General features: G+C 41.8%; 1 protein-coding gene across 2 annotated transcripts; it reads right to left on the reverse strand.

The window, feature by feature from the left end:
* Window positions 1-2,917: 2,917 nt before the first annotated feature.
* On the reverse strand, window positions 2,918-26,384 carry draxina (dorsal inhibitory axon guidance protein a). 2 transcript variants are annotated; one of them, XM_069678349.1, is made up of 7 exons: window positions 26,238-26,384; window positions 12,986-13,503; window positions 11,058-11,287; window positions 6,281-6,401; window positions 5,357-5,449; window positions 4,678-4,767; window positions 2,918-3,907 (listed from the first exon to the last, which is right to left on the reverse strand). In XM_069678349.1, exons 2-7 carry the CDS (start codon window positions 13,479-13,481, stop codon window positions 3,795-3,797), a joined length of 1,143 nt encoding a protein of 380 aa, XP_069534450.1. In that variant the 5' UTR covers window positions 13,482-13,503; window positions 26,238-26,384; the 3' UTR covers window positions 2,918-3,794. The 2 variants fall into 2 exon arrangements, with proteins under 2 accessions (XP_069534450.1, XP_069534449.1); XM_069678348.1 differs by having other exon boundaries at window positions 12,986-13,506.

Raw genomic sequence — 26,384 nt, forward strand, 5'->3', positions numbered from 1 at the left:
CATCTGACGTTACAGTTGAGCAGCGTTGTTATCTCGAGATAACGAGAAAAATAAGTCGAGAAAAAAACACCGCAAATGACTCGTTATGACGGGAAAACAGAGTAAATAAATTGTATGGATGCATGTCCACTTTTACCTTGAAGGAGATGACCCATTGTTCGCCTTGCGCGTGGCAGATGGCCCCTGACAGTGTGAACCCTGACCTCCTGGTGACCTCTGACCCCTGTGATAGAAAATTAGTTTGGGTTTCAAACACTTAAGAGTCACTATAGAGCAGCCCGTAATATGCTGTGCTGAATGTGATTGCATGTGTGTGTTAAAATTAGATTACAATGACAAAAATGTGGGACGTGTAAGTTAATTTGAGGTGTCATTCTTGGAGCAACTAATTTAACTGCTTATAAATGATCCTTTCTGCCCCCTAACCTGCTTTGACAGACGTAAAGCAAACAGCAAAGTGCATAAATGTGATGCTACGTATCAGATTGTGTGTAAGAATCATCTTTTGCTCTTCATTTCCAAACATTTTTATCTACTTTCCATTCAATTTATTGTCTGTTTTATCTGTGACACTGCAGGGAGATTGCAGAGTTTCCTGCAGGTTTGTTTACTCGAATAGATTGTTCTTCCTGTTGTACCTGTGTCCTTTTGAGAGTCCCCTGATCTTGAAAAGTTGGGTTAAGATAGCAACTTTTGTAATTAATTACAAGACGAAAGCCTAAAGAAAGATGGAAGTGCCTTTGTGCTGTTGGTGATGTGAAGCTGCAGCTCTGCCGGGATGTGGCTGCGTGTAATCTATCACTCGGCTGGCTGTCGGCCAGGTTTCAACAAGGCTCTCCACCCGAGCACTCTGTCAGAGGTAAGTATTAAAAATACATTACCACTGCTTTTATTCTGCGGCCGTAAATCAGGATGGCACAATCACGGTCCGACAGAGCTGCTGGTTAGGAAAGAAAAATGAGACTCACTTTCTCCATCTAATCAAATATTGATACGGAAAGATTTTCAGAGGCCCTGTGTGTTCGAACAGAGACGTGCTGAATGTTATTGCTTGTACTTGCTCTAATGTGTCGTAAGCTCTGCGTTAAAAGGATCTGACACAGTTCAGGGCGGTTTGGAGATAATGAGCTTCAAAGATTGCAGCGTTCGTTTTTAGGTTTTAACGCATGGAGAAAAATGGTGCCAGATTACTGACTACGGAAGATTAAATGTTTGGAACAGACGTTTGTGATAAAATCAGTTTCAAGAAATGTCACTTAAACCAAATTCTTGTGAAATGATCATCTTGCTCGAGTCACACAGTGGTAAAATTAACTGATAAAATGCATTCAGTTCTGTACTTAGAGGTACAATTTTGGGGTACTTATAATTTCCTTTATTTCTAATTTATTCAACTTTAAAGCTCGGTTCAACTTCATTATCCGACATCTAGAGATCATTTTGGGATTAAACAAGAAGCACCTCACAAAAAGCAATGTAGCAGTGACCACTTTGGCCTCACATTTCTGATATCTGTGGGTTGTTTTTTTGTGCCACCAAAGTCATTTCCTCTCTGTACTGCTGTGAGGTATTGGATTTTATAACTCTTCCAAGTACAAATTTATTATACGGTTTCATGCTTGGAGAAAATAAAAAGATAAATCTGAAAAAGAAAACAGGATTCATCAGACCAGGCCACCTTCTTCCATTGTAGGCGTTGTCAGCGGTGGACAGAGGTCTGCATGGGCACCCTGACCGGTCTGCAGCTACACAGCCCCATACGCAACAAACTGCGATGCGCTGTGTGTTCTGACAGCTTTCTATCAGAACCAGCATAAACTTTTTCAGCCATTTGAGCTACAGTAGCTCTTCTGTTGGATCTTTCTGTTAGCATTCGCTCCCCATGCACATCAGTGAGCCTTCCAAGCTTAATCCGAAAGGCAACTGGACTTGGTTTGACGTCCTTGTAGATGTTTCACCTCTCATCCCGAAAGCCTTCTTCAGTTCTAAACTGATTTCTAGCTCCGTCCACCAGTCAGTTTAGAAGCCTTTCAGATGAGAGGTGAAACGTCTTCAAGAACTTCAGATGCTCTGACCCAGTCGTCTAGCCATCACAATTTGGCCCTTGTCAAAGTCGCTCACATCCTTACGCTCGCCAACACATCAACTTCAAGAGAAAATGTTCACTTGCTGGCGAACATATCCTACCCACTGACAGGGGCCGTAAGATAATCAATGTTATTCACTCGGGATGTCAGTGGTCATAATATTGTGGCTGATCGGTGTGTATAAACATGTTATGAAACAACCCCAACATAAGATCTTGTTACCCTTCGGAGAGGCCTACACCAAGGTTGAAAAACTTTAAACTACTGTTTATCAGAAAGCTTGACGAGAAGCAAAAACTGCTGCTGCAATAATACAATGGAATACAAGTACTGGGAGCACGTTTCTGCAGAACAGGCACTCTCTATTTCTGGACTAGAGTATGGAAGCATTGCAGAACTTTAACTTATAATGTAGTTGTAAGACTTTTTGTTACCACTTTTTTGGCCTTTAATTCCCCTGATCAAGCCTGCAATCCCCTAAGATGGCTCCAATAATGAAGAAAGACACAGGGGTGCTTTTGTTTTTTTTGGCATATCTTGCAAAAGATCTGTCCGATCCGACAGCAGAGATCTCAGACTGATGTTGTTGGTTGTGCCTTTGTCACATCAGCCTGTAAAAAGGATGTAAAGCTGCAGATTTCCCACTTTCCAAAGTCTTCTCCTCATAAAAGTGCATTTATCAATAAGAGATATACTGTATGTATTGTGCTCTGTGTATTGCAACAGGATATTTTGATAAGATTTATAAAATATGTGAAGGAATAAATAACCAGATTAAAGCCTGACACACATAAAGGTCAATATTGCAATAAAAGCCGATTTACACCACAAACAGTTTATCCTAGTAAGAGTTTAATCATGAAAACAAAAAAATACAGAAAACACAATAAAGACAAACATGTTTCAGTACAGTATAAATAAAACATATATTATAAAGACCTGTAAAATAAAAACTCAGCAAGCATCTCTGTTTATCATTCTACAGTTAAAGTACATTTAAAGACGAGTGGAGTAACCGAAACAAACCGTTGGCAGTTCAAACACATTCATATTTACAGAACAGGGCTACAGACCGGGTTCAAATAGAGTTTACAAATAGTGTTTAGGAACCAGATGAAGCTCAAGCAGAAAATATTTCAGAGTGAATTTTGTTTAATTTCTGCGAGCAAAGCAGTCAAAGCCTCCCATGTGGGACTCCGAGCACGCTAATATAATACTTAAAAATGATCTGTAAACATTGTTTGACTCACACGGGCAGGACAGAGACAATCAGATGCTGAAAAAAACATTTGAACAATGGAACAAAATCTGCTCAGTGCTTTGCCAGCCAAGTTCATCTTTTATGCTAAAAATAAAACAAATGTAAAAAGTTGTCCTGGTTGACTCAGCGGTTATCCAAAAGCCCCTCTTTGTGTTTTCTTTTAACTCATACATGTTTCTTTGTGACTCTGCAGTCACCAAACTTTGAGAACGAAAGGTTTTATGGGTTTTAACTGAATAATTATGTGCTTTTAAGAAGGCGATTTGCCGTATTAGATGATGTGTCTCATCCCATAATGCAACCAGAAATACCACCTTTCAGGACGTAACAGTGTCATGTGATGTCTTGCCGTCATTATCTACTCTGTCATGGGGGTCATGTTTCCAGTTCCTCCTCCTTTAACTTCCTCCACCTCCTCCTCCTCCTCCTCCTCCTCCTCCTCCTCCTCAGATGGTGATGAAGCCTCCCTGGTCACTGCTGACTGACTCTGGCACCACGCAGCGACCCCTCCGCCTGGTCACGCGCCGCTTCCGATGGAATTTAGCATAACAGCGAAACCCTGAAACATCGTAAATAACATGTTATCTGACTTGATTAGGATGTGTTGTGAGATACAGAAAGTTGGGATGAATAAATCCAAATAAACTTAAAGTAATTAAACAGACTAGAGCAATATTTTTGTAGTGCCAGAGAAGCTAACAAGCTAACATCAATATTTCCACACATAGCTTAATATTACAAAAATCCAAAACATTTATTAACACTGAGACATTTTCTGTTTACTACCAAGTCTGTCTTCCACTACTTTTGATCACTCTGGAGACCCATACCCACAACAGTCCAATAATTTTTAATTATAAATACTGAGACTTGGGGAAATTGCTAAACACAAAAGTTCACAAAAGACAGGTGGCTGATGCTATAAACTCTTATACAGATGCTAAAAATTAAGTATTGTTTTAGAGCAATTGCTCTACAATTTGGGATATGTCTTTAATTAGAGTTAGATAAAAAAAGATTGTGACCACTCTCTTACATGTACAGTAAATATGAAGCTTAAGCTAGTTAGCTTAACTTAGCACAAAGGCAGCTAGCATGGCTCTCTCCAAAGAAAGCAAAATCCGACTAACTATTCCTGAACTTCAATATTTAAAACATAATATCTTGTTGTTTAATACAATAAACAAAGTATTAAAACAAAAATTAGCTGTTTGACAGTTGGTTAGCATTAGCAGAAGATGTCTTGTTAGCTAACAGTTACTTCCTGCGTTCTCTGCCTGCTGCCTGGTTGTAGCTTCATATTTAACGGGCCTTGTTACGCTCACTCACCTTCCTCACACATACAGTCGTCGTAGCATTTGTTGTTGAGGCCTCGGTTGTGAGGTTTACACTCATGTTGTCTCAGGTCACAGCAAGAACCTTTAACAGGACGAGAAAACAACATTTAACGACCAAGCACATTGGATTTTTACCAGATAGTAGTTTGAAATTATTCTCATCTTAAAGCCCTGAAAACATATTATTTATCAGCTTTTGATAACATGACACAGTGACATCTTTGATGAAGATTGAAGGTTTTGCCAAAGTAAAAGCAGTTTTGCTTATTTAATGTTAAGTATTTCTGCATTTGTGTCTTTTCCTGTGCTCTTCTCAGTCATGAAGGGGTTTTGATGTCACATGCTCCTAATTACCAATCAAGGTTTCGCAATATTATAATCATTTTTGGTGATGTAGCAAGATTACTGTCAGTTACTCTCAAACCATGATCATAAGGACCTTATAGAGAAAATGAGCTAAATGTACTATTTAATACTACTACTTTATTTAATAATTAAGTTTTAAAACAAAAAAAATTGATGAAAAATCTTTATTTGGTATAAAGGAGAAACTTACTGATGTCAAAATACATTATTTCTGTTGTTTGTCAGAAAATAGTTGAATAAATTGTCATGTGGAGCATCAAAGACTTATTTTGTTGTCCAGATCAACACATGTGACGCAGACTGACCTGGCAGACAGTCCAAGTGATGGTCACATGGCTCGATGGCATCAGCATCAACAGTCACATTTCCACTGCTGAGGTTCTTACTCCGCCTCTTGTCTGCAGAAGGAAAAAGAAATAAACAGAAACACAGTTTGATCCAAGAGACGAATGATCAATACACAGCTTGGACCAAACAGATCGATTGATTTCCCAAGGACTCACAAAATTATGCTTCTATGTCAGTTATTTCCTGGTGAAGACATTTGCATTTGTGCAGGGAGGTGTTGAAACCCCTTTTGACTTAATTCATACATACAAAAACAGGTCAGATATGACTCTCATCTGTAAATCCTTTCAATGAAATTATTGAGAGGGTATTGGTAACAAAACTAGAGATCGCACTACTTTTCTTCAAGCACCACTAGAAAGTTGAAGTTATCCAATTTGTCAGATATTTTAGTTTGGGACTAAATACCAGCATAACCAGTGATAGCCCAGTTAGCTTTAGCTGTACTGTAGCTAACCTGCTAAACTAAGACTATGAACATGTCAAAGATTATACCGTCTAAACATAAACATTCCAACATTGTTCTTGTTAACTTCTTTAGCATGCTAATGTTAGCATGTAGCACAGAAAAGCACTACTGCTCCTCAGTATAACTTCCAGAGCTGCTAGCATGTCTTTAGAGTCTTCCTCTTATATGCTAATATTAGTATTTAGCGCAAAGCCCTATTGCACCTCAGTATAGCCCACAGAGCTGCTAGCGTGTCTGTAGATTCTTCGTCTTAAATGCTAATATTAGCATTTAGCTCAAAGCACTACTGTTCCTCACTATTGCTCAAAGAGCTGCTAGCGCGTCTGTAGAGTCTTCATTGTAGGTATTTAAACATAATAAAGTGTAGAGAGTTTTTATGACCACACAGTCACAGTGTCAGTTGAATACAAACCTTTCTTCCTGGAGGACGGCCAGGCGTCCACAGGTTTCATATCCTCGTAGTCCGTCCAATCAAAGAGCGCCATGTCCAACGTTGGCATCACTTCTCCTTGTCCTTTCCCTCGCCCAGACCTCTGGAAAGGAAAAACAACTTGAAGTGAAACCTTTCAATTTATAACTATATTTTAATCTACATTTCAGCAGTAACATTTGCATATCGGCTTAATTTACAATCCATAGAAGAAATCCACACAAGAAGCTCCAACATGCTGATACGCAGATCTGTAAACACCTAATCCCGTCTGAAATTAGTTTCAGCATGCTGTGAAAGTTCTACCGATCTTCTTTATTTATGTATCCAAATAAAACTGTGATCAGAATATGAAGATGTGCATTTAAAACTAATCCTAAATTTGACACAATCCAGCCCACAAGGTGCCGTAAAGAAAACATCAGAGAGATCAATCCTGTCTCATCAGATTAATGCTCAGCTACACCAATTAAACCACAGCAGCAGCAGATGACTGAGGTTTGATTTGTTGACTGTTGTTTTCATCAGTGTTGCAGGTAAACACGTTCAGAGTGCTTTAATGAAACACGTCGGATCGTGTTGAGACCAGCATCAGTAATGCTTCATTGATTCATAAAACGCCCTCACAGAGAGAACAGATACAGCAGCAGAGCTTTAAAAACCAATCGATTGGTAACAGGGAACATGACTGCCCACAGTGTGGAATACAAATAATCTAGAATATCACAGCATTTGTATTGCTTATGCATGCACAACATACAGAGATATCTGAAACATACAGCTCATTAAACACAACCACAGGCTTCAGATATCGCCAGTGAGAGCAGCAGGCAGCCTGCAACCGTGTTGGTAGGACATTTTCTTATTCCTGCTCTGCATTCTTGATGTTATTTTAATAACATAGATCAGTGTTTATGTCAATTTGACTAGAAATTTTGGTGGAAACAGTTAGGAATCTTTTAAATTGTGAAGTAGTCACAGGTTCTGAACACTTAAATATTTTGTTTCTAGACAGTTTTTCTTTAGTTTAGCTTTTCAGAACAAAGGTTGGGATGCAGTAACATCAAAAGTTTAAATTTCTTCCAGCTCCCTTAAGAGTTAAAGTCAGTAGTAGGATACCTTTAGATCGATCAAGAAATTAATAGAAAGATATGAGTGTCATGAAATTAAAAAATCCAACCTCAATAAAAATTGTTATTCAGATGATATCACCGCTATAAAACAACACTCCCTGGTGTATCGCTCAGCCATAACTCTGTGCTATAAAAGCCATAAAATGTTACTGTTGTCATTTTGCTCACACAGAGTAAACAAAACAGAAACATGAGACGCTATAATTAAGTCAGCAGGACTTTGAAATGTCTCCTGAGGAAAGACATCGATCAAAAATAACAACCAGCCTCTTCATGCTAGCGGATCCATACTTGTTTCCTTTCACCCGCAGGAAATAAGCCTATATGGAAATATCAATCAGATTAATTGCAGGGGGCTACCTACATGTGCTCGGCTGCTCATTAAACCATCAGCAGAAGATCGAACATTAATTAAGAAGCCTTGCCGCACGCTGGTGCCGCTGAACCCAAGTTCAGGAAGGTTATCAGGTTTTTTTCTCCTGTGGTCCAATAATATTTGACTGCTGTGGTAGCAAAGACGTGCACAGACTGGCTCAGACATCTTGTAAACAGAATACAGAGCAGACTCACAGACCAGTCTACAGACATCAAACGTAGGATGACCAAAGAGGTCACACAGAGCCACCATGACTTCTTTTTAAACCTCAGACAAGGGCTTGAAATTGAATCCAATGTATACATCACACTTCCAAGGTTTTTTGTGTTTAATTTAAATTAAAAATGCTTTTTAGGCTAGCCTCACGAATGTAACAACAGCACTGGTTGTTGATTAATCACCAAAACACCAAAAATGACCTCACGATACGATACAATGTGATACACCACCTTACAATATACAATACGGTATGGGGCGCCAGTTTAGCTCAGAAGTTAAATCGTGCGTCCCATGTACAGACGTTACAGTCCTCAATGAGACGACGCGGGGTTCAACTCCCACCCTCGACCCTTTGACACGTCATCCCCACTCTCTCTTCCCGTTACAGACTCTATGCACTGTCCTCTCTCTCTCAAGAAAGGCATTAAAAAAAAACAAGACGGTTATGATACAATACAATACAATGCGATACACCACCTAATGATACGATACAATACAATACAATACACTACTTTATGATACAGTACGATACAATACAAGACGTTACACCACCGTATGATACGATACAATACGACATGATACAATACAAGACGATACACCATCTTACGATACCACACGATACGATGTGACACGATACGATGTGACACGATACGATGTGACTCGATACGATGTGACACGATACGATGTGACACGATACGATGTGACACGATACGATGTGACTCGATACGATGTGACAAGATACGATGTGACACGATACGATGTGACACGATACGATGTGACTCGATACGATGTGACACAATATGATACGACAAGATACGATGTGACACGATATGATGTGACTGGATATGATGTGACACGATACGATGTGACTGGATACGATGTGACACGATACGATGTGACTCGATACGATGTGACTCGATACGATGTGACTGGATACGATGTGACACGATACGATGTGACTGGATACGATGTGACACGATACGATGTGACTGGATACGATGTGACACAATACGATGTGACTCGATACGATGTGACTCGATACGATGTGACACAATACGATGTGACTCAATACGATACGACAAGATACGATGTGACACGATACGATGTGACTCGATACGATGTGACACAATACGATGTGACTCAATATGATACGACAAGATACGATGTGACACGATACGATGTGACTCGATACGATGTGACACGATACGATGTGACACGATACAGTACAATACAAGACGATACACCACCTTACACTACAATGCAACACGATACAATACAAGACGTTAAACCACCTTACGCTATGATGCGACAAGATACAATACAAGACGATAAACCACCTTACGCTACGATGCAACAGGATACAATACAAGACGATAAACCACCTTACGATACGATACGATGCGGCACGATACACCACCTTACGAAACAATACGATGCGACATGATACAATACAATACAATACAATGCGATACACCACTTTACGATACGATACAATACACTACTTTACCATACAGTACGATACAATAAGACCCGATACAATACAAGACGATACATTACCTAGGATACTATACGATACAATACGACACGATACAATACAATACAATGAGATACATCACCTAACGACACAATACAATACAACACACCACTTTACGATACAGTACGATGCAATACGACACGATACAATACAATACAATGAGATACATCACCTAACGACACAATACAATACAACACACCACTTTACGATACAGTACGATGCAATACGACACGATACACCAGCTTACGATACGACACGATACGATGTGACACGATACGATGTGACACGATACACCACCTTATGCTACGATGCGACATGATACAATAGAAGACGATAAACCACCTTACGATACGATACGATGCGACACGATACACCACCTTACGCTACAATGCGACACGATACAATATAAGACGATAAAACACCTTACGATACGATACGATGCGACACGATACAATACAATACGGTACACCACCTTATGATACGATACAATATCATACAATACAAAATGATAGGATAAAACTTTAATTATCTGGATGGTTGTCAGTTCAATGATATTTGTTCATGTTAAATAAACCAAGGAAATAAAAGTAAACACACTCAGTATATCTGTTAATGGGCCACTTGGGGATCCATAATTAGAGCTGAGGAATCTTTACAGAATGAAGACCAAAAATCTCATTTATCCAGTTTAATTATAATCCACGAGATCCTTTTAACTTATTGTTCCTGCAATATCTTCACTGTGTTGTATAGAACTGCTCTCTTGAAAAGAAAACAAAGCAACTGTCAATCAAATCAAACAGTGTCGTTGATCCTCTAACGCACATATCTCCCAGGGACGCCCAGCAATCTGTTGGCTCTTTGTAACAGCAGCTGTGATGAATGTAAAAGCTTTCCTGAAGTGGGCACTGGCTCAATATCTGCTGACATCAGGTACCATCTTGTCTTACATTTGTAACGGCTCCAAGATTAAAGGCGGCTTGGGAACATAGTGTGATTTTTTTATTTTTTTTATCCCCTTATGAATATTATTTATGCATACTGTTGGAGCATCCTGCGTGGTGGATGTGACAGGTGGTGAGCTGAGCCTCTTGAACTCCTGCAGGTTTTTTCAGTTGGACACAAAAAGGACTCTCTGTGGTCACATTCGTTTTGGTTTCTAATAAAGGAACAGGAAGGTAGTTACAGAAAATGTACTGTGGACTCTGTGTGATTTTGATCCCAGGGGTGTAGTTTTATTACACAGAACATGGTCGTATTTATCATACGCGCTGCAACCGAGAGCCAGTGAGCTCGGCCTGCTGGAGGAGATTTTTCACCAGCTGCACTTTCAGGTTCACGCCGTCGTTTCCGAGATGAGCTATGAGGTTTGCGGCGGCGGAGTAACGGCAGTAATGGGGCCCATTTTCGCTCTATTTCCCCCGCACACTGGCATCACACTGAGGCTCAACAGACGCGCAGCCTTTAATAAAGCAACGCGGGCTTCCTCGGGGTTACCTGGGGTTTGGTGGAGGCCGGGGGCAGCGTTGGGGGATGCTCGTTCATCACTGTGGTAACCATGGAGGAGCCGGAGCCAAAGACGGCGGCGATGGGGGAGGGGGGTTCGCTGGGCGGGGTCAGGCTCAGGGAGGGGGAGGAGGAGGAGAAGGAGGAAGAGAAGGAGGGAGAATCATCGAGCAGATCTCTGTCCCTGAACGCAGAACTCAGCTCAGGCTCAGGAAGAAACCCTGCACAGAGAGAGAGAGAGAACTATTAGACCATTAGTGAAATGTAATGAGACCACCTTCTATTTTAAGGCGGTTTGTGATAAAAATAAAGCCAAATCAGATGTAATCAGACCATAATAAAGGTTTTGTTTAAAAATGTAGGATCAGTTATTCCCTTATATTCTTTAAACAAGAGTTGAAGGCTTAGTTTAACCACACTCCAAAAAAAGAAACAGTCCATTTAGTAGCTAATATGGAGCTTTTGATTGTACCAAATTACCGTCTTCAGCTTGTGCACTTTGCCTGGTATTTTAGACGTTTAAATCGCCAATTTTCTGAAGACGTTTAGCGCTTCTCATCAACCTAATACCTGCCTTACACCAAAGACTTTTCAAGCCACTTCACCGTTGCAGACAAATTTCCGATGTTGGAAAAATTAATGAGAGTTTTGCTGGAGTCGAGGTGCGCTCCCGTCACCATGATCATACACTCAGTCCAACCTGTATGAAGTCTGTCTCCATTGTGTCTTGCAGACTGATAAAAAAAAAACCTTACTGATATTATCTTAAGACTTTTAATTTTAAGCTTAATCTTAGTGTATGTAAACAGTGAAGTGAAGCTCCAGCCCTGAATAGGAAGAAGCTGCTGTCACTGTGTCCTAATAGTTGGTCGCTGTTGGTCGTAGATTCGGCTTCAGTGACTGGTTAAACTTTGAAGTAGGGAGGAAGAAATGGCGTCGCTATGTGGCCTGCTAGCTTGCTATGCTAATCCAGCTAAGATAACAACCTCAATAGTGACCCTCTAAATGATTCAGTCTTTGCAAAATTGTGCAAGATATCTTTAAATGTGAGCGATTTTTGTGACATTAACATAACAGCTGTGTGTTTTTTCCCTCTGCTGTTGTCCCTTTCCCTCCTCTGTCCCCTGTAGCTCTGCACAGGTGTGCGACCCCTGATTGCTCAATGAGATGCACCTGGCCTGGGAATGAAGCACTTAAAAAGCAGCACCAGCAGCAGAAGTGAGAGTTCTCTGACGTGGGGACCGGTGGTCTTACTGCTTCTCAGCTTGAATTTTTTCTGTTGCTAATTTTGTTTTGGTGGTCATAATTTAATGTCTTGAAAAATGATTGTCTTGTTTTTCTGTGGTTGGCTTATGTCAGTGGTGAAGTGTTGTCAGGCTTAAAATCTGAAAATGGATATTTAACCACAGCTTAGAAAATTTAATTCACAGAGAAGATTTTTTTTGAGACAATCCAAAGCTTAATGGACCTCGATGAACGAAGAACAAAACTTTCAATGGAACGTTTTTGCTGTATCTGTTCAGGGTCTGAAAAATATGACTCGAATTCTTCTGCTTTCTTTTCAGTCCTCTGAAACAAACAAGACTTTTTAAAAACAAGGTCTTGATTAGTCTGAATAATCCACAGACCTCGCTGTTTTAACAGAAACTATTTGTAGTTAATCAAATCACAATAAAAACTCGTAATTATCTGGGGTCACCATGAAGATCTTTGTCCTTGGAGAGGAATGTTGCTGTTAATCTTTTTGAAATTAACCATTAGATCGGTTCTGTTCAAGTGCCCAAGGAAGCCCGAACAATATCAGAGCTTTTCCATATTCACTGCTATACTGAACTAATCCGTCTGACACTGTAAAACTCAGTTGTGGCTGTGTGAAAGAGGATCTTTGTTCTGCATGTTTGGATCAGTTGACAGCTCACCTTTTCCATGCCGTCCCTTATCACGCCTGCTCCCCTGTCTCCTGTGCTCAAAATGGTGTCCGTGTCCGTTCCCGTTTCCGTGTCCCCGTCCTTTGCGTGTCCCCAGCAGGTCATTTTCCCGTGTCTGCGTCTGACTCTTCAAACTCGTTCGAACTCTGTCTCTGTCTCTGCCGGGGCCCATCTCCAGCCTCACCGGGCTCAGACTCTCCAGGCCCGTCCCATCGTCCTCAGGCCTGGCCAGAGGGTGAGGGGGTCTGTGTGAGAGCAGCCCAGCCCCTCCTTTGGCAGCTCGAGCCCCCTGACCCCCGTGCCCTCCACGCTCCCTGCTGAAGCGGTGGCCCTGCAGACCATGCAGAGGGTGCTGGAGGGTGTTGCTGCCTCCTGCTGAGGTCTGAGTCTGTCTCCTCTTTCCGTGAGGCGGTCCAGATTCAGAGCCGTGTGTCAGGACCAGGATGGCACACAGAGAGGCCAGGAGGAGACTCCAGGAGAGAGACATCGTCTCTAAAGCACAGCGCCACCTGCTGGGAAGAGAAAAATTATTTATCAATAATCATTTTGATTGTCATTTCAGTCCATCCATTATCTCTTATCCTGTTCAGGGTCACAGAGGAGTTGAGCCTATCCCAGCTCTCATAGGGCAAGGAGTTTACACCTGGACTGATCACCAGTCAATCACAGGGCTGACACACAGAGACAGACAACCTTTCAGGCTCACACTTACACGGGTGATTTTAGAGTCACCAATAAACCTAACAAGCATGTCTTTGGACTTCGGGAGGAAGCCGGAGTACCCGGAGGGAACCCATGCGTGCACAATGACATTAGCAGATCAAATAACAGCTGGAGTGATTTATTGACTAAATGTGTGACAAAATAACTGTCTACAACTACGTAGATTTTAGGTTGCCGATTTAGCAGCTAGCATATGAATCCCAGTAAATGCCTTTCCGTGCAAAGCAGCATGATTTAAACTACACATTTATTTCACAGGTTTGATACTGAACTTAAGGAGATGGGGCATATGCATAACCTGCTAACGTTAGCCATGCTAGCAGGTCTACTGATGCAATGTTGGTGTGCCGATCAACCATTTTTGTATTGATCCATCGATTGTGACTTTTGTGTAACATGACTTTTCATTTAGCGCTGCCATGCCGACGACACTCATGGTTTTAGCTTAATTGGGCGTCTTGCAGGTTCACGTCCACATTCTAACGTCACCTCCTGTACCATCCTTAAGTCTCACTATAAAATAAGGACATGCCCATGATTGTAAGCTGTACATGGTGAGCATTTTATCTGCTAAACATTAGCATGTTAGTATCAGGTTTGCATGCTGACATTAGCACCTAGCTAAAGCAACACAGTGCCTAAACTTAAGCATCTTATGTCCAGAATGTGTGTGGTCTTTTATCAAAATACTAGCAGCTTTTTCAACTGCAAACCTCAAACTTAAAGTACACAAGTTGAATTTTGAGAAGAGATATTAAAAATACAACCAACTTGATCTTTTGTTCTCATGTGTAAACAAATGCATGCAGGAAAATTTCAGTCACACCAAAAAGGGCTAACTTCCCTCAGAAGCGCACCCTTCAGCTAACTTTGAACTGCAAGGATCTGAAGCAGAAGCCTTATCTGGAGCCACATGTTTGTCCACTGTTCTGCTTCATTCATTCATCAAATCCAACATCACTCTCCGCCTCTGGAGTGGGCGCATAAATCTGTACTTGGTGGGTCTGAGGAGGCGATAAAGAGATGGACAGACACTTGTGCTTCTTCTTAGAAATGACTCTTTTCTGTACCTTCATGCTTTACTCAACATGAGTCACTGCACTGCGCACATCCTCCATCACTGTTCAGTGGTCTCGAGAGCCCGGCAGCCGTACCTTTCATTACAAAAGTCAACACATCTGCGAGGTGTGACTGAACTGAAATATGAGGCTCTGTGTATCTGCATTAGAGGCCCGACACTCTGACCAAACATGAAAGCAATGATGGTGGTGAGTCTACAGACCAGAGCAGGAGAGAGGAAGGGAATTTCATTTTCATCTTAAGGGTCCAAGCTGCATCACATTCAGACTCAATATAAAGATCTATTATTTTCACATTTAGCTTTGAAGTCATACTTTATTAATCCCCGAGAGGAAATTCAGGGATTTACAACATGCTACACACAGGCCCAAAATACATGTCAGAATGAAGGGGCTGTACATGGACATGCGCTCCGAGCAGTTGGGGATTTGGTGGCTTGTTCAAGGACATCTCTCCAGTGCCCAGGAAAGGAACTGGCACCTGGCTTGGTCCGTATACTTGGTCCCAACAGACTGGCCTCCCATCTACCCCCATATTTATATCTGGTTTATGCTATAAGGAAGCCACACAAAGATTTCCAGAGCGTAATGACTCCACCAACTGAGCTAAACCAGCGCCCCAGTAATTACTTAATATGACTATAAAATTACCATAATAACATCAACATCAGCATATAGTATGAGAGTACCTTTCCATGAGTTATGATATTTAAATGTCTTCAATATTAAATGTAAACACATAAAACACATTTTAATGTGATTAACACATATGCATAAAAAAAAAGTTTCCAAATAACTCCTTTCGTCATTTTTTATTTTTTGTAATTGGTTAGAAATGATTTAGAGTTTAAAGATATAATCTCGAAGAGCTCAGTTTCGTTCTCTTTGGCGGCACCTTATGGCGATAAACTGCAATAGCAGGAGCACACTTCCTAGACACCAGATGTCCACTGTTGTAACTCTTGATTTTCCTCGCTGACGGTCGCTTTCCTTTTCAGACTGTTTGCTTCATCTGAGCGTCGAGTTTGTTTCTTCTTCTTTGGATTTTCACTTATTGTTGAAGTTGTATCTGTAGTCATCGATCTTTTCTTTGTTTGTTCAGCCATAGTAGATTACTGTTTACTCTCAACACTTGCAGGGACCGGAGAAGCTGCCGCTTAGCTCCGCCTACCCTCTCTGGCAGACCAACCACTGCTGGGTGCTGGAAAACGCATCACTAACTGGGCGATGCTTGTGATTGTTTCTTCGAAAGTCGCCACAGACACCCAGTCTGTAATAATACTATATACTGCAAATGTAAAGGCTTTCATCAGTGGGCAATAGACTCAATCACCATTGTGTTACCTCATTCGGCGATAGATAGTGACTTAACAGACATTTATTTACATGAAATTCTTCAAGCTTATTACTTTAAAGCCATGATAGCTGAAATGTGTGCTAAAGTTAGCACAGGTCTTCACCACACTGAAACCTCAAAGATGGAAATATTTGAGTTTCACAGCCCAATTTTATGCCACTTTTATTTTTACAACAACACCTCCTAGATAAGGAAGCAGCAGATCCTCTAATTCAAAGAACTGTAATATCAGATAAGATAAGACCTCACAGTGTTGTTTCTTAATACGATCTGCTTGTTTCGTCTTTTGCATTAAAACCCTGAGACAATCCGAAGTCACAGACACAAACAACAGCATTATGTTGCTGTGCAGGCGGCTCCTTTGTGTTAAAAGACGAACGGCGATGCTAGGCCTACAGAAAATCAATGAGGGAGACGTATTGAGCTGGAGCTGGTGCGTGTGTGTGTGTGTGTTTGTGTGTGTGTGTGTATGTGTGTGTGTGTGTGTTTATCTGAGGTGGAGTTGGGGGGTGATAAGGTCTCTGCTCTGTCATCACACAGACACACACATCAAGTATAAAACACCCCTGGGTTTACAGTTGGTTATTTAGTTGTTTCTAAAACCAGTGCGGAGCAGCAGGTCGTGTGTGTTTATGTGTGTGTGTGTGTGTGTGTGTGTGTGTGTGCTGTGGATGGAGAGGAAGCTGGTGATGTCAGGGGAAATTTGCAGTGTGAGTGCAGGGCAGCGTCTCGGGGGATTTGGAGGCAGACTGCGTCGGCCGGCCTCTGGGAGTCCGACCAGCTGTGCAGTTTGCAAACAAGAGTGTGAGGAGGTGCTGAGGTGAGACCTTTATCTCTTAACAGGCCTTCTGTGCGCGTGTGTGTGTGTGTGTGTGTGTGTGTGTGTGTGTGTGTGTGTGTGTGTGTGTGTGTGTGTGTGTGTGTAAGGGGGTTAGTCAACCGGCCATGTCATGCACAAACTGCTTAGCCAGGATTACGCTCTGTCTGTTTGACACATGAGGTGCTGCTCCTGTCGAGCAGTCTGCACCGTGTACCACCAAAAGGGTCATTTAGTAAGAAAACAGTGAACGCTGAGGTGAGGAGGTGTAACATCACATGACTCTTACATCTATTAAAGGAACTGTTAAACATTTATTAGGATATAAAGTTATTTTCTTGCTTGGTGAAAGTTTAATGAAAAGCTTGATATCACTTTAATGCACAGTGAATATGATGCAACAGCCAGCAGCTAATGCTACATACGATGCTACAGCTAGCTTAGCAAATTGACAGGGGAGTTAAAGCCAGGCTGTGTCCATCAAAAGTCACCACCTCTAACACATAATGTTCCCTTTCTCTTCTATAAGCAACATGTAACGGTAGAGCGAGTGAGTGAGAGAGACAGGAAGTGAGTGTGCGCGCATGAGTTGCGAGAGTGAACAGGAATCGGAGGAGCAGAATCAGCGGAGATAGTGTTAACGGTAACTGTAAGAAGATAACAGAATGACTGTGTGTGTAATAAAACCTGGACTCCTCAAGATTGAAGCCGCGCTCCCGTGTCTTGCTTCCTGCTTCCTGCCGGTGTGTGTAAAGTGACAGGAGTTACCCCCGAAACTAGCTTCAGCTTCAGCCCTGCTGCAAGTTAGCGACATTTTTGAAGTATCCAACAGAAAAACACCAAAAGGTAAATGACACAGTATTGGTGAGAGGAGCACAGCCCAACGTTTTCAACGTTAACCGTATCAAACCACCTTTCTTTTCCATTCTTGTGCGACTAGTTTTTGCTTTAGAATGCACAGAGGTCGGCAGGTAGGTCAGCTGTATGAGTTGATTGGACAGGCTAATTACAGTCCTGTGACAGCCACATACACCAGATTTTTTAACCGGCTCATGCTTCATATTTTCAGTACAGATATGAGCCTGAAGTATCTCCCTTAAAAATGAGTAAAGTTGTCATAAGTAAAGATTGATACCACTTTCTAATCTGTACAGTGAATATGATGCAACAGCTAGCAGCTGAAGCTACATACAATGCTAAAGCTAGCTTAGCAAATTGACAGAGGGGGATTAAAGCTATCGAATACTGAGATAAATATTTGGTGGAATATTCCTTTAATGTGGGAGAGCTTTGTGAGATTTGTCTTTGGTATCAAAAGAATATAATGTCACGTCTTTCTGGCGTTCCTCTTCTAGGATTAGGTGTCTGCAGAAATACCGACAGCGCAGATTCAACAGAGGTTTAGACAAAGGAAGAAGCTACACAACAACACAACAATATGACCCTTCAGAAAATCAATTTTCCTTACATAAAGGATCTGATGTGACACCATAGAAACAGAAGGCACCATGCGTCAACCCCATCAAATGTTCCTGAATAGACCCGTCAGGAGAGAGAGAGACGGAGGGGGGCGAGGATCACAGCACAGCAGAGGCCCGTTTTCCTCCCTCACACTTTCATGTGCCGCTAACAGGTGGTCCTTTGAGGAGACGCAGGATGGGGACGATAATGGAGCTCGCTGGGTGGCATTCCGGGTTTTAAGCACGGTCTCTTGTGTGTAATAAACAATCTCCGGGAACAACACAGAGCCTGTATTATACATGGCTGTGTGTTGTCGGCAGGGCACAGCAGGGCGAGCATCTGCTGCCGAGGCGAGAGGAGGCCAAACGAGCAGCCTGGAACTGACGAGCTCCGTTCCCAAACGAGATAATCCACCATTTCAACGGCAACATTTAAACACTGACTGATGCTGAGAGGAAAAGAGGAAACAAAAGATTTAATGGCTTTGGGGGCAAAATAAAGACGTGTTCAAGGCCCTGAAAACCTTTTAAATCAATCTTTAGCTTTATATCAATGGTAGGTTATATATATAGACACAATATAGGATTTTTGCCACATTTTTGCTGTCGCCATCTCGTTTTTGGAACCAGAACAGATGAGGACGAGAGAGTGGATACGCATTGTTACACATTTACTTTTGCTCATGGAAGCCACAATCTCGGAACCCATCGGCTACAGTCTGTTGACGATATAGCCTCTGGGAGTAACGGCGGTGTTTAGCGACTTCCTTTCTCGTGCGCTGCATTGTTTACAGCCTAGTTAGCAACTTGAGAAGCGACCGTGAGTTCAGATCAAAAGTGAAGTGAAATTCTCCCCTCTAGATATGTCTGCAAAATAAACGCTGTCATTTCTTGGAGGAGCGCCCGTTCATGTGTGTGCTGAGTCTCAGCTTCACTGTAAATAGTAAGTTACACAGATGCATGGTAAATGAAATGTACTTATAGAGCGCTTTTCTAGTCTTGCGACCACTCAAAGCTGCTTTTACACTACATGTCACATTCACCCATTCACACACTGATGGCAGAGGCTGCCACGTAAAGTGTCAGTCAGTTATGACATTCACACACTGTTGGCCAGGCCACCGGGAGCAATTTGGGGTTCAGTGTCTTGCCCTTGGACACTTCGACACGTAGACTGAGGGAGCTGGGGATCAAACCGCCAACCTTCCGACTGAAAGACGACCGACTCTACCACTGAGCCACAGCCACCCCAGAGGCTGCACTCTGGCTTACTTCAGCAGTATGAAGCCGAAAAAGAAACACATTTTCTTTTGACTGACTTAAATTAATGGCTCTTGAGTTTGCTGAAATAACAACATCATGATGCAGATTAGTAACAAGTCAAAATGAAGCTTTGAACGGAGGTCAGATCCATCGTTTCTAATGCATTCAAGGAAGTTGGGAAATCTAAACGCTGAGCGGCTTTGATCTACAGAAGATTGTCGTTACAGTGGATAACATTCCGCCTGCTTTTTTCTCCACACGGACTGTTTCTCCCGTACACGCCGCAGCCTGCTGATACGTGATTGGTCACTGGCACTCGGACTACAAACAGAAGAAAGAATGCAGGTTAGAGGCACTTCTGCATTGCAGAGACTATGTCCTCTTCTTTTATACAGTCTTCAGTTGTACATGAACAAAATATTTTCTTCCAAAGTTAAAAAAAAGTTTTGGTTGATATTTCTCTCTTCTCACTGGGTCGAAGTGGGCGGGGCTCTGATGGAAAACATGGCGTCACATGTCTGTACAGATATTCAGAAGTTCAGAGGATGCTCACGATGTCAGGGAAATTTACTGTGCAGAGGTCATCGAGTAAACCCCGCAAATACATAAAAGACAAGAATATTCCAACTTTATACCCAGTTTTGAGCTCGGGTGTCACGTCTTGAGGTTGTAATGTTGAGTTACGGGACATCAAACACAATGAAATCTTAAAATCAAGTCTACATTTTAAGTAAGCTGGGCCAGGAGTTTGTTATTGTGGTTTTTCTTTAGACAGAAACACACAAGTGTGTGTGTTAGAAGCATTTATAAGCACAGCGTTCAGTGTGAGACGGCCACCAGGGAGCCATGAATCAGAGCAGACTGAGATAAGTATGAAGTGAAAGGTAATCTTGCAGAAATTGCAAAGGGGGGCAGTGTGTAAGGGCTGGATTATTAAGCTCTGATGAGATCAGAGACCTCTCTCCACTCCGTGATCAATCGGCGTGTCCCTAAAGCATGGCGGCACTTCTGTTATAAAAACATATTTAACAGCGAGGGGACCCTGATCTGTGGAAGGAGGGAGAGAACGCAGAGCGGGAGGCGACCCTGGTATCAAAGTGCTGCATGTGAGCATCCTTCAGCTTCACCTGCTGTGACACCAAACCTCCAGGAGCCATCTGCTCCTGTTGTTTATCTCTCACAGCAACCAGCGGGGCCAGAAGGATCCTGCAAACAAAGAGCCCGAACAGGCTGTCAGAGCGGAGCTGTCATGTCAGGCAGAGGCCACCTTCAGGAGGGTTTCATTCGTGGACACATGCTGAGATTAGAGGCTTCAATGAGAACTGAAGGCAGCCATCAGGAACTACATTTTGATGTTGATTTGGCGGCCCCTGTAGACAAAGTGGTGCTTCTTATTTCATTAATGTTATTGTCCTGAACATGTGTGTTCAGTGTTGGTTTCTATTAGATGCTAACGAAGTACTGATTGTGAAATTTGCTGATAAAAATGTAAACAAACTGCTGTAAATAGCTTTATCCGAATGGACAGGGGACTTGTGCAGTAGACAGGGGTCTGACTCCGGTGTGAAAAGGATCATCAGTATGACTGTTTTTAAAAGAAGTTTGTTAAGTTTTGTATACAAACCTACTTTAGTTACGTAACAAGCATACGTACTGAAGTAATTAAACCCAAAACATGATTTCTTTCCTGAACTTTACCAACCTTGGGGGCTAATTTTAGTCAAACTGTGACGTTTCCAACAACGCTAGATGTGTGCTGATGAAATGTGTACGTCCAAAAGTTATACAAGCAAGCAAATTAGAAAACTTAACTTAACAGTACTTTTTAATCATGAATAACTGCTTTATTTTTTAAAGTCTAACGAAACGTTTCATGTTTATTGAAGCTAGCTTATTGTCAAATCCTTGCACGTTCCAAACTGACACAAGAGCGATACCTAGATTGTCATATTTTGAAGCTTAGGGCCGCAGACCAATCTGCTGTATCTGATGGATTTGGAGTGAGAATATGTTGCATACAGAGTCGTCAGTATTAAATTGAGACTGTTTCATAACCAGTTAAAAACTCCTCGTATGTTACTAAAAAGAGAACATATGAAGCTACAGCCTGAAGAAAAATGGCTTAGCAATGTTATGTTATGTTTCTTTATTTGAGCAGGGACAATGCACAAAGAACATTAACCTTGTATATAACAAGGGGAGATGTATTGCACCATGTTCTAGCAAATTGCTACTTTCCACGCTGTCCCATAGCTTAGCGTTACAGCTGCTAACATGGGAGGTGACAAAATCTACGTACCTGCGTGTTGCAGCTCGATTAACACATTTTATCCTTTAGCTTAGAATAAAAAGTCTAAACTATGTGTCACGCTGTTTCTCTTAAAAGTTATTGCCTCCATTTACAAATGGTCGAGCACACAGGTCACTTTGGGAGCGGCTCTGCAGAGGAACAAGCTAAATGTCTGCAGGGTTCACCGAGTTGTCCTCTTGTCTAAAGCATTCTTGTTGTTGTTTCATATGATTATAGAGCATACTGTATGTATATTATACTTTTAATGCATACTTATATCTGCAGGACTATAAACAGTAGTTGTTTTTATTACTTTGCCCAGCTTGTCGTCCTTGTTTTCATCTGCGCATACAGGGCAGTAACTTTACACATTTTTGCCCAGTAAAGCTGATTCTGATACTTTAATATGCTCGTCTCCTAACAGACACATTCCTCACTGTGTTTGAGTGATAAAGCAGAAAATCTGAGGCATAAACACTCACTTTTATATCTCTCATCTCAGGTAAAAGGGTCTTGTTTGCGCCACCAAATTATCATAAATATCAGCTCAATAACAAGCGCCCAAATTACAGCTCACAGTTAACGCCTCTGCATAATAAACACGTCTGCCAGGCTGCAGTTAGCACCATAAAACTTCATTTCCTCAAGGGCCAATAGCAGCGACTTCAGCAATATAAAAGTGCTTTGTCTCGAAAAAACAATATCGGTGTGAGTCACACATCGACAGGGAGGTTTGAGGTGTGTGTTGGATGGAGAGAGAGAGAGAGAAAGAGAGAGAGAGAGGCCCCTGGAAGCGACACAGGGTGAAAAAACAAGAGCCATAAGGAAGGTCCATCTGTCAGCAGAGAGGAGGGAGAGGCTGAGCGGTTCAGAGGTAATTTGGTCGCAGGTACAACAGATGTGCGGCGACACCAGAACATTGTCACTGATGCATGGAAACATCAGTGACATCCTGCGTCCTGTTCGAAACACACACACACACTCTCTCTCTCAATCAGCGCATGCACACTCACAGCGGGGGAACCTCCTTCAGACACCCACACAGAGACATGTTCCAAAAACGCTGTGAGACACAAACAGCACCAGAAGCAGCAGCAAGAGGCGTCCCACAGAGAAGGGGGAGAATGAGAGAGACAAAGAGGAGGAGGACGGGGGAAGGAAGGGAGAAAATGAGATGTAATTCAGAGAGAGAGAGGAGAGGAGGAGGAGGGAGGAAGATGTGAGACAGAAACAGAGAAGAGAAATCAAAGCAGGAAGAGGATTTTCCCCGACTTAATTAGAACAAAGTGTCGGTGGCATCTTTCGTTCGGAGGCAGATAAGGACACCAGCTGAATCCCCGAAACCGACAACAAAACTTGTCCTGAGCTCGGACACCTGGGTCTGTTATCTCCGCATGGGAACAGTTTGACCGGCCAGCGGGGGGGAAACGCTCCTGTTTAGAGGCGATCAAGTGAAGCATGTAAACGCATTATATGAACCCAAAGTTTCTCTCCCCCCCCTCTGGTGGGAGCAGGCGGCGTTGACTGCCTGCCAATGTTGAAAGAGTCGTCTTGATCAAACACATGCAGCCATGTTTGGCAAAGAATGGAGGAGACTGGATGGATGTTTAGTAATGTCACATTTTGGCTGAAACTCAAAATGAAAGAGCTCTGCTCTAAAGAGGTCCCTACACTTTACAGACCGTTTGTGGCGAACATAAACTGTTTAAAAGAAGAGGATGTAGACACCAAGACGTCCCCCATTTGTTCATGAACTCCCCTTTTACAACCTTGAGTCGGCATTGGCCGCTGCCATCTTGTTTCTCTTGAACCAGAATTGATATGCATTGTTGTGTCTCTATCATGGTTGACAGGACAACTTCAATTACAAAGTAGCCACGCCTAAAAGCATACCCTTCATATCCTCGATTTTACCCTAAATAGGACCATAATATACTAAATAAACATCATGCTATATTGAATAAGACTTGAAACTAGACATTTAGGCCACAAACTAATCCCTCAGTTTAGTGGCTTTGTTTATTGTTGGTGGTGGGCGTGTTTACTGGAACGTGGGCAGTGATGGTACTGATTTGCACTCCCCTCTTCATCTTTTCATTTTTTGGCATTGACTGAGCCTGGGAGTGTTTATTTTCTGCTGACCGCGCTCCTGCACGCATTTAATAACGTTGATGTCTTACGCGCATCACAGTGTTTACTGTGTTTAGTCCTCCGCAACGCTTATTGGACGACCTTCACTGGCCCATAGCTGCAATAACAATGTTGACTGAGGTAATAAATCGGCTTAGAAGTAGAGTAGGGTTTTTTGCAACCAGTGAAGTCGCCCCCTGCTGGCCATTAAAAAGAAAGCAGGTATAATTCACTTTAAATGAGGTGATGTCTGCTTCTTATAAACCATCTATGGTACCAAAGTACTTATTCTTGCTGCAGGTAGCAACAATATGGCAATAAAAGAGCCACCTCGTCTATAATGATCATCCAAATTATAATAATATACGCTGTTTTAGTGACACCATTAAGCCTGTTTTGATGTCTTTGAATATCAGGAGTAAGTGCTGCTCGCCTTTCAGTTGTTTATTTGCCCCTTTAGCAAATTCAAAATTCCATTTAGTTTGTTTTAATTAATGACTGAAGAGATCAAACCAACTTAGTTTAGCTAATATCAATGTTGCTAGTTTATGCTAGGTCAGACTTCACGATGATGAACAATACACTTTTACTTTACTGCAAAATAATAATAATATATAATTATCTCCCCTTTTCTGTTTTGAAATTTGATTATATTACATTTGTGTTTGGTGATGACCAGCAACGAGTCAGTTTTCAAGCCAACTTGACAAACATTTGCTGGTTCCAGCTTCTTCGATGAAAGAATTTGTTTGTAAATAAGATAATGAATAATCTTTGTAATAAATAGTCTTTGGGTTTTTCACTGATGGTTGGAAAAAAGAAAGGATTTGAAGGCACTTTATGCCGTATTGTGACATGCATTTTTCAACTTTCTGACATTTTATTAGACAAAGTAAGAAAGTTAAATGTGACAATAATCAGCTTCGAATTTAAAATGACAGCTCAAGCCTTAGTTTTAACAACTTTGGCCATTTGGAGTGCAGTTGTTCGGTCTTCCAGTAAGGCCAGTGACTCACCACCACACATTGTTTTAGATTCATGATGTCACTCCAGGCTGACACATATTTTAGGAAAATACTAAATTAATTTCCACTTGAGCAGCAAATAATTAAGTGTGTCCTTAGGTCATCATTTGATTGTCATATTATTCTTTAATAAGTGATTCTGAGTTTTGTTTTGGCCCGAGGTCAGCTCACTGTGGGCTCCATGCTCCTCATGATCACTGCTGATGCTTCCCTGCTGATTGACTCATAATTAATTAACATTCACTCGTTAATGTGAGCACACAAATATTGCTCCTTTGCAGGGAGGTTCACTTTTAATTGCATGGTTTCACACTGAGACCTCCAAGTTTAATCTCTCTATTCCTCCCCCCTCCGTCCCTTCCTTTATCTCTCTCTCTCTCTCTCTCTCTCTCTCTCTGTCTTTCTCTAACACACACACACACACACACACACGCACACACAGTTTCACACCGTCTTTGGTGTGCAGGGAGCAACAATGAGCTGTCAGGAAGAGATAATCGCTGCAATCATTTCGGATTCTCCTCACCATTCATCCAATATCTGCCTTTGTGATCTGATTTTAAAGCATGACTCGAGGAAACACCGCCATCATAAAAGTTACATTCATTATCTCCATAACGTATTATTTTCTGCTATCAAACCAAATCTCATTCTTGCTCTGACACGTCTGTGTTGATCGAGACACTTTTTTCTGCAAGACAAACTGTCTTTTGATCACTGAAACTGGAAAGGAAACATAAAGTTATTAAGTTGTTTGACATTATTAAGACGCGAGGTTGATGCGTTTTTACGCGCAGATGGAGATCAGACACAGCGCTGAGACTGTCCGATAAGGATTCAAGTCAATTGTAGCTCCAGGACTGAGAACCATAGATAATCTATTGCATCTGTGACACAAAATAAGGTACCACGAGGTATAAAATATCCCATAAATAACCATAAAGTCAATACAAACTCGCCTGAGCATCACAGAAGCAGCATAAAACCACACAGAGACACTAAACAAACGATGCTGGAGGGTTTTTCGTTCTTTCAACACGCTCACATTCAACCTCAGGCACTCACAACGGAAATAGTGCAATTAAAGATAATTCCTTACCCTCGTTTGTTTGTTGTTGTTGTTGTTTTCCTTTGTTGTTGTTTATGGTTTGAGGAGCAGCTCGGTCATAAGGCAAACAGGATGGAAACACAGCAGCAGCCTCTGTAGTCCGCTCTCCGTGCACCCCGGGATGTGCCGAGCATCCGG

This window comes from Semicossyphus pulcher, unplaced genomic scaffold, assembly GCF_022749685.1.
Source record: "Semicossyphus pulcher isolate SPU_LCO1_2020_fin unplaced genomic scaffold, fSemPul1.0.p SCAF_3, whole genome shotgun sequence".
In the NCBI taxonomy this organism is placed as follows: Eukaryota; Metazoa; Chordata; class Actinopteri; order Labriformes; family Labridae; genus Semicossyphus; species Semicossyphus pulcher.

Bases quoted from the DNA above. Each gene is read 5' to 3' on its own strand.
- draxina (XM_069678349.1), bottom strand. From the start codon at position 13,481: ATGTCTCTCTCCTGGAGTCTCCTCCTGGCCTCTCTGTGTGCCATCCTG. The intron at 11,288-12,985 runs GTGAGCTGTCAA...CTCTCTGTGCAG, and splicing joins TAAGGGACGGCATGGAAAAG to GGTTTCTTCCTGAGCCTGAG. The intron at 6,402-11,057 runs GTAACCCCGAGG...TTTCCTTTCCAG, and splicing joins CGGCCTCCACCAAACCCCAG to AGGTCTGGGCGAGGGAAAGG.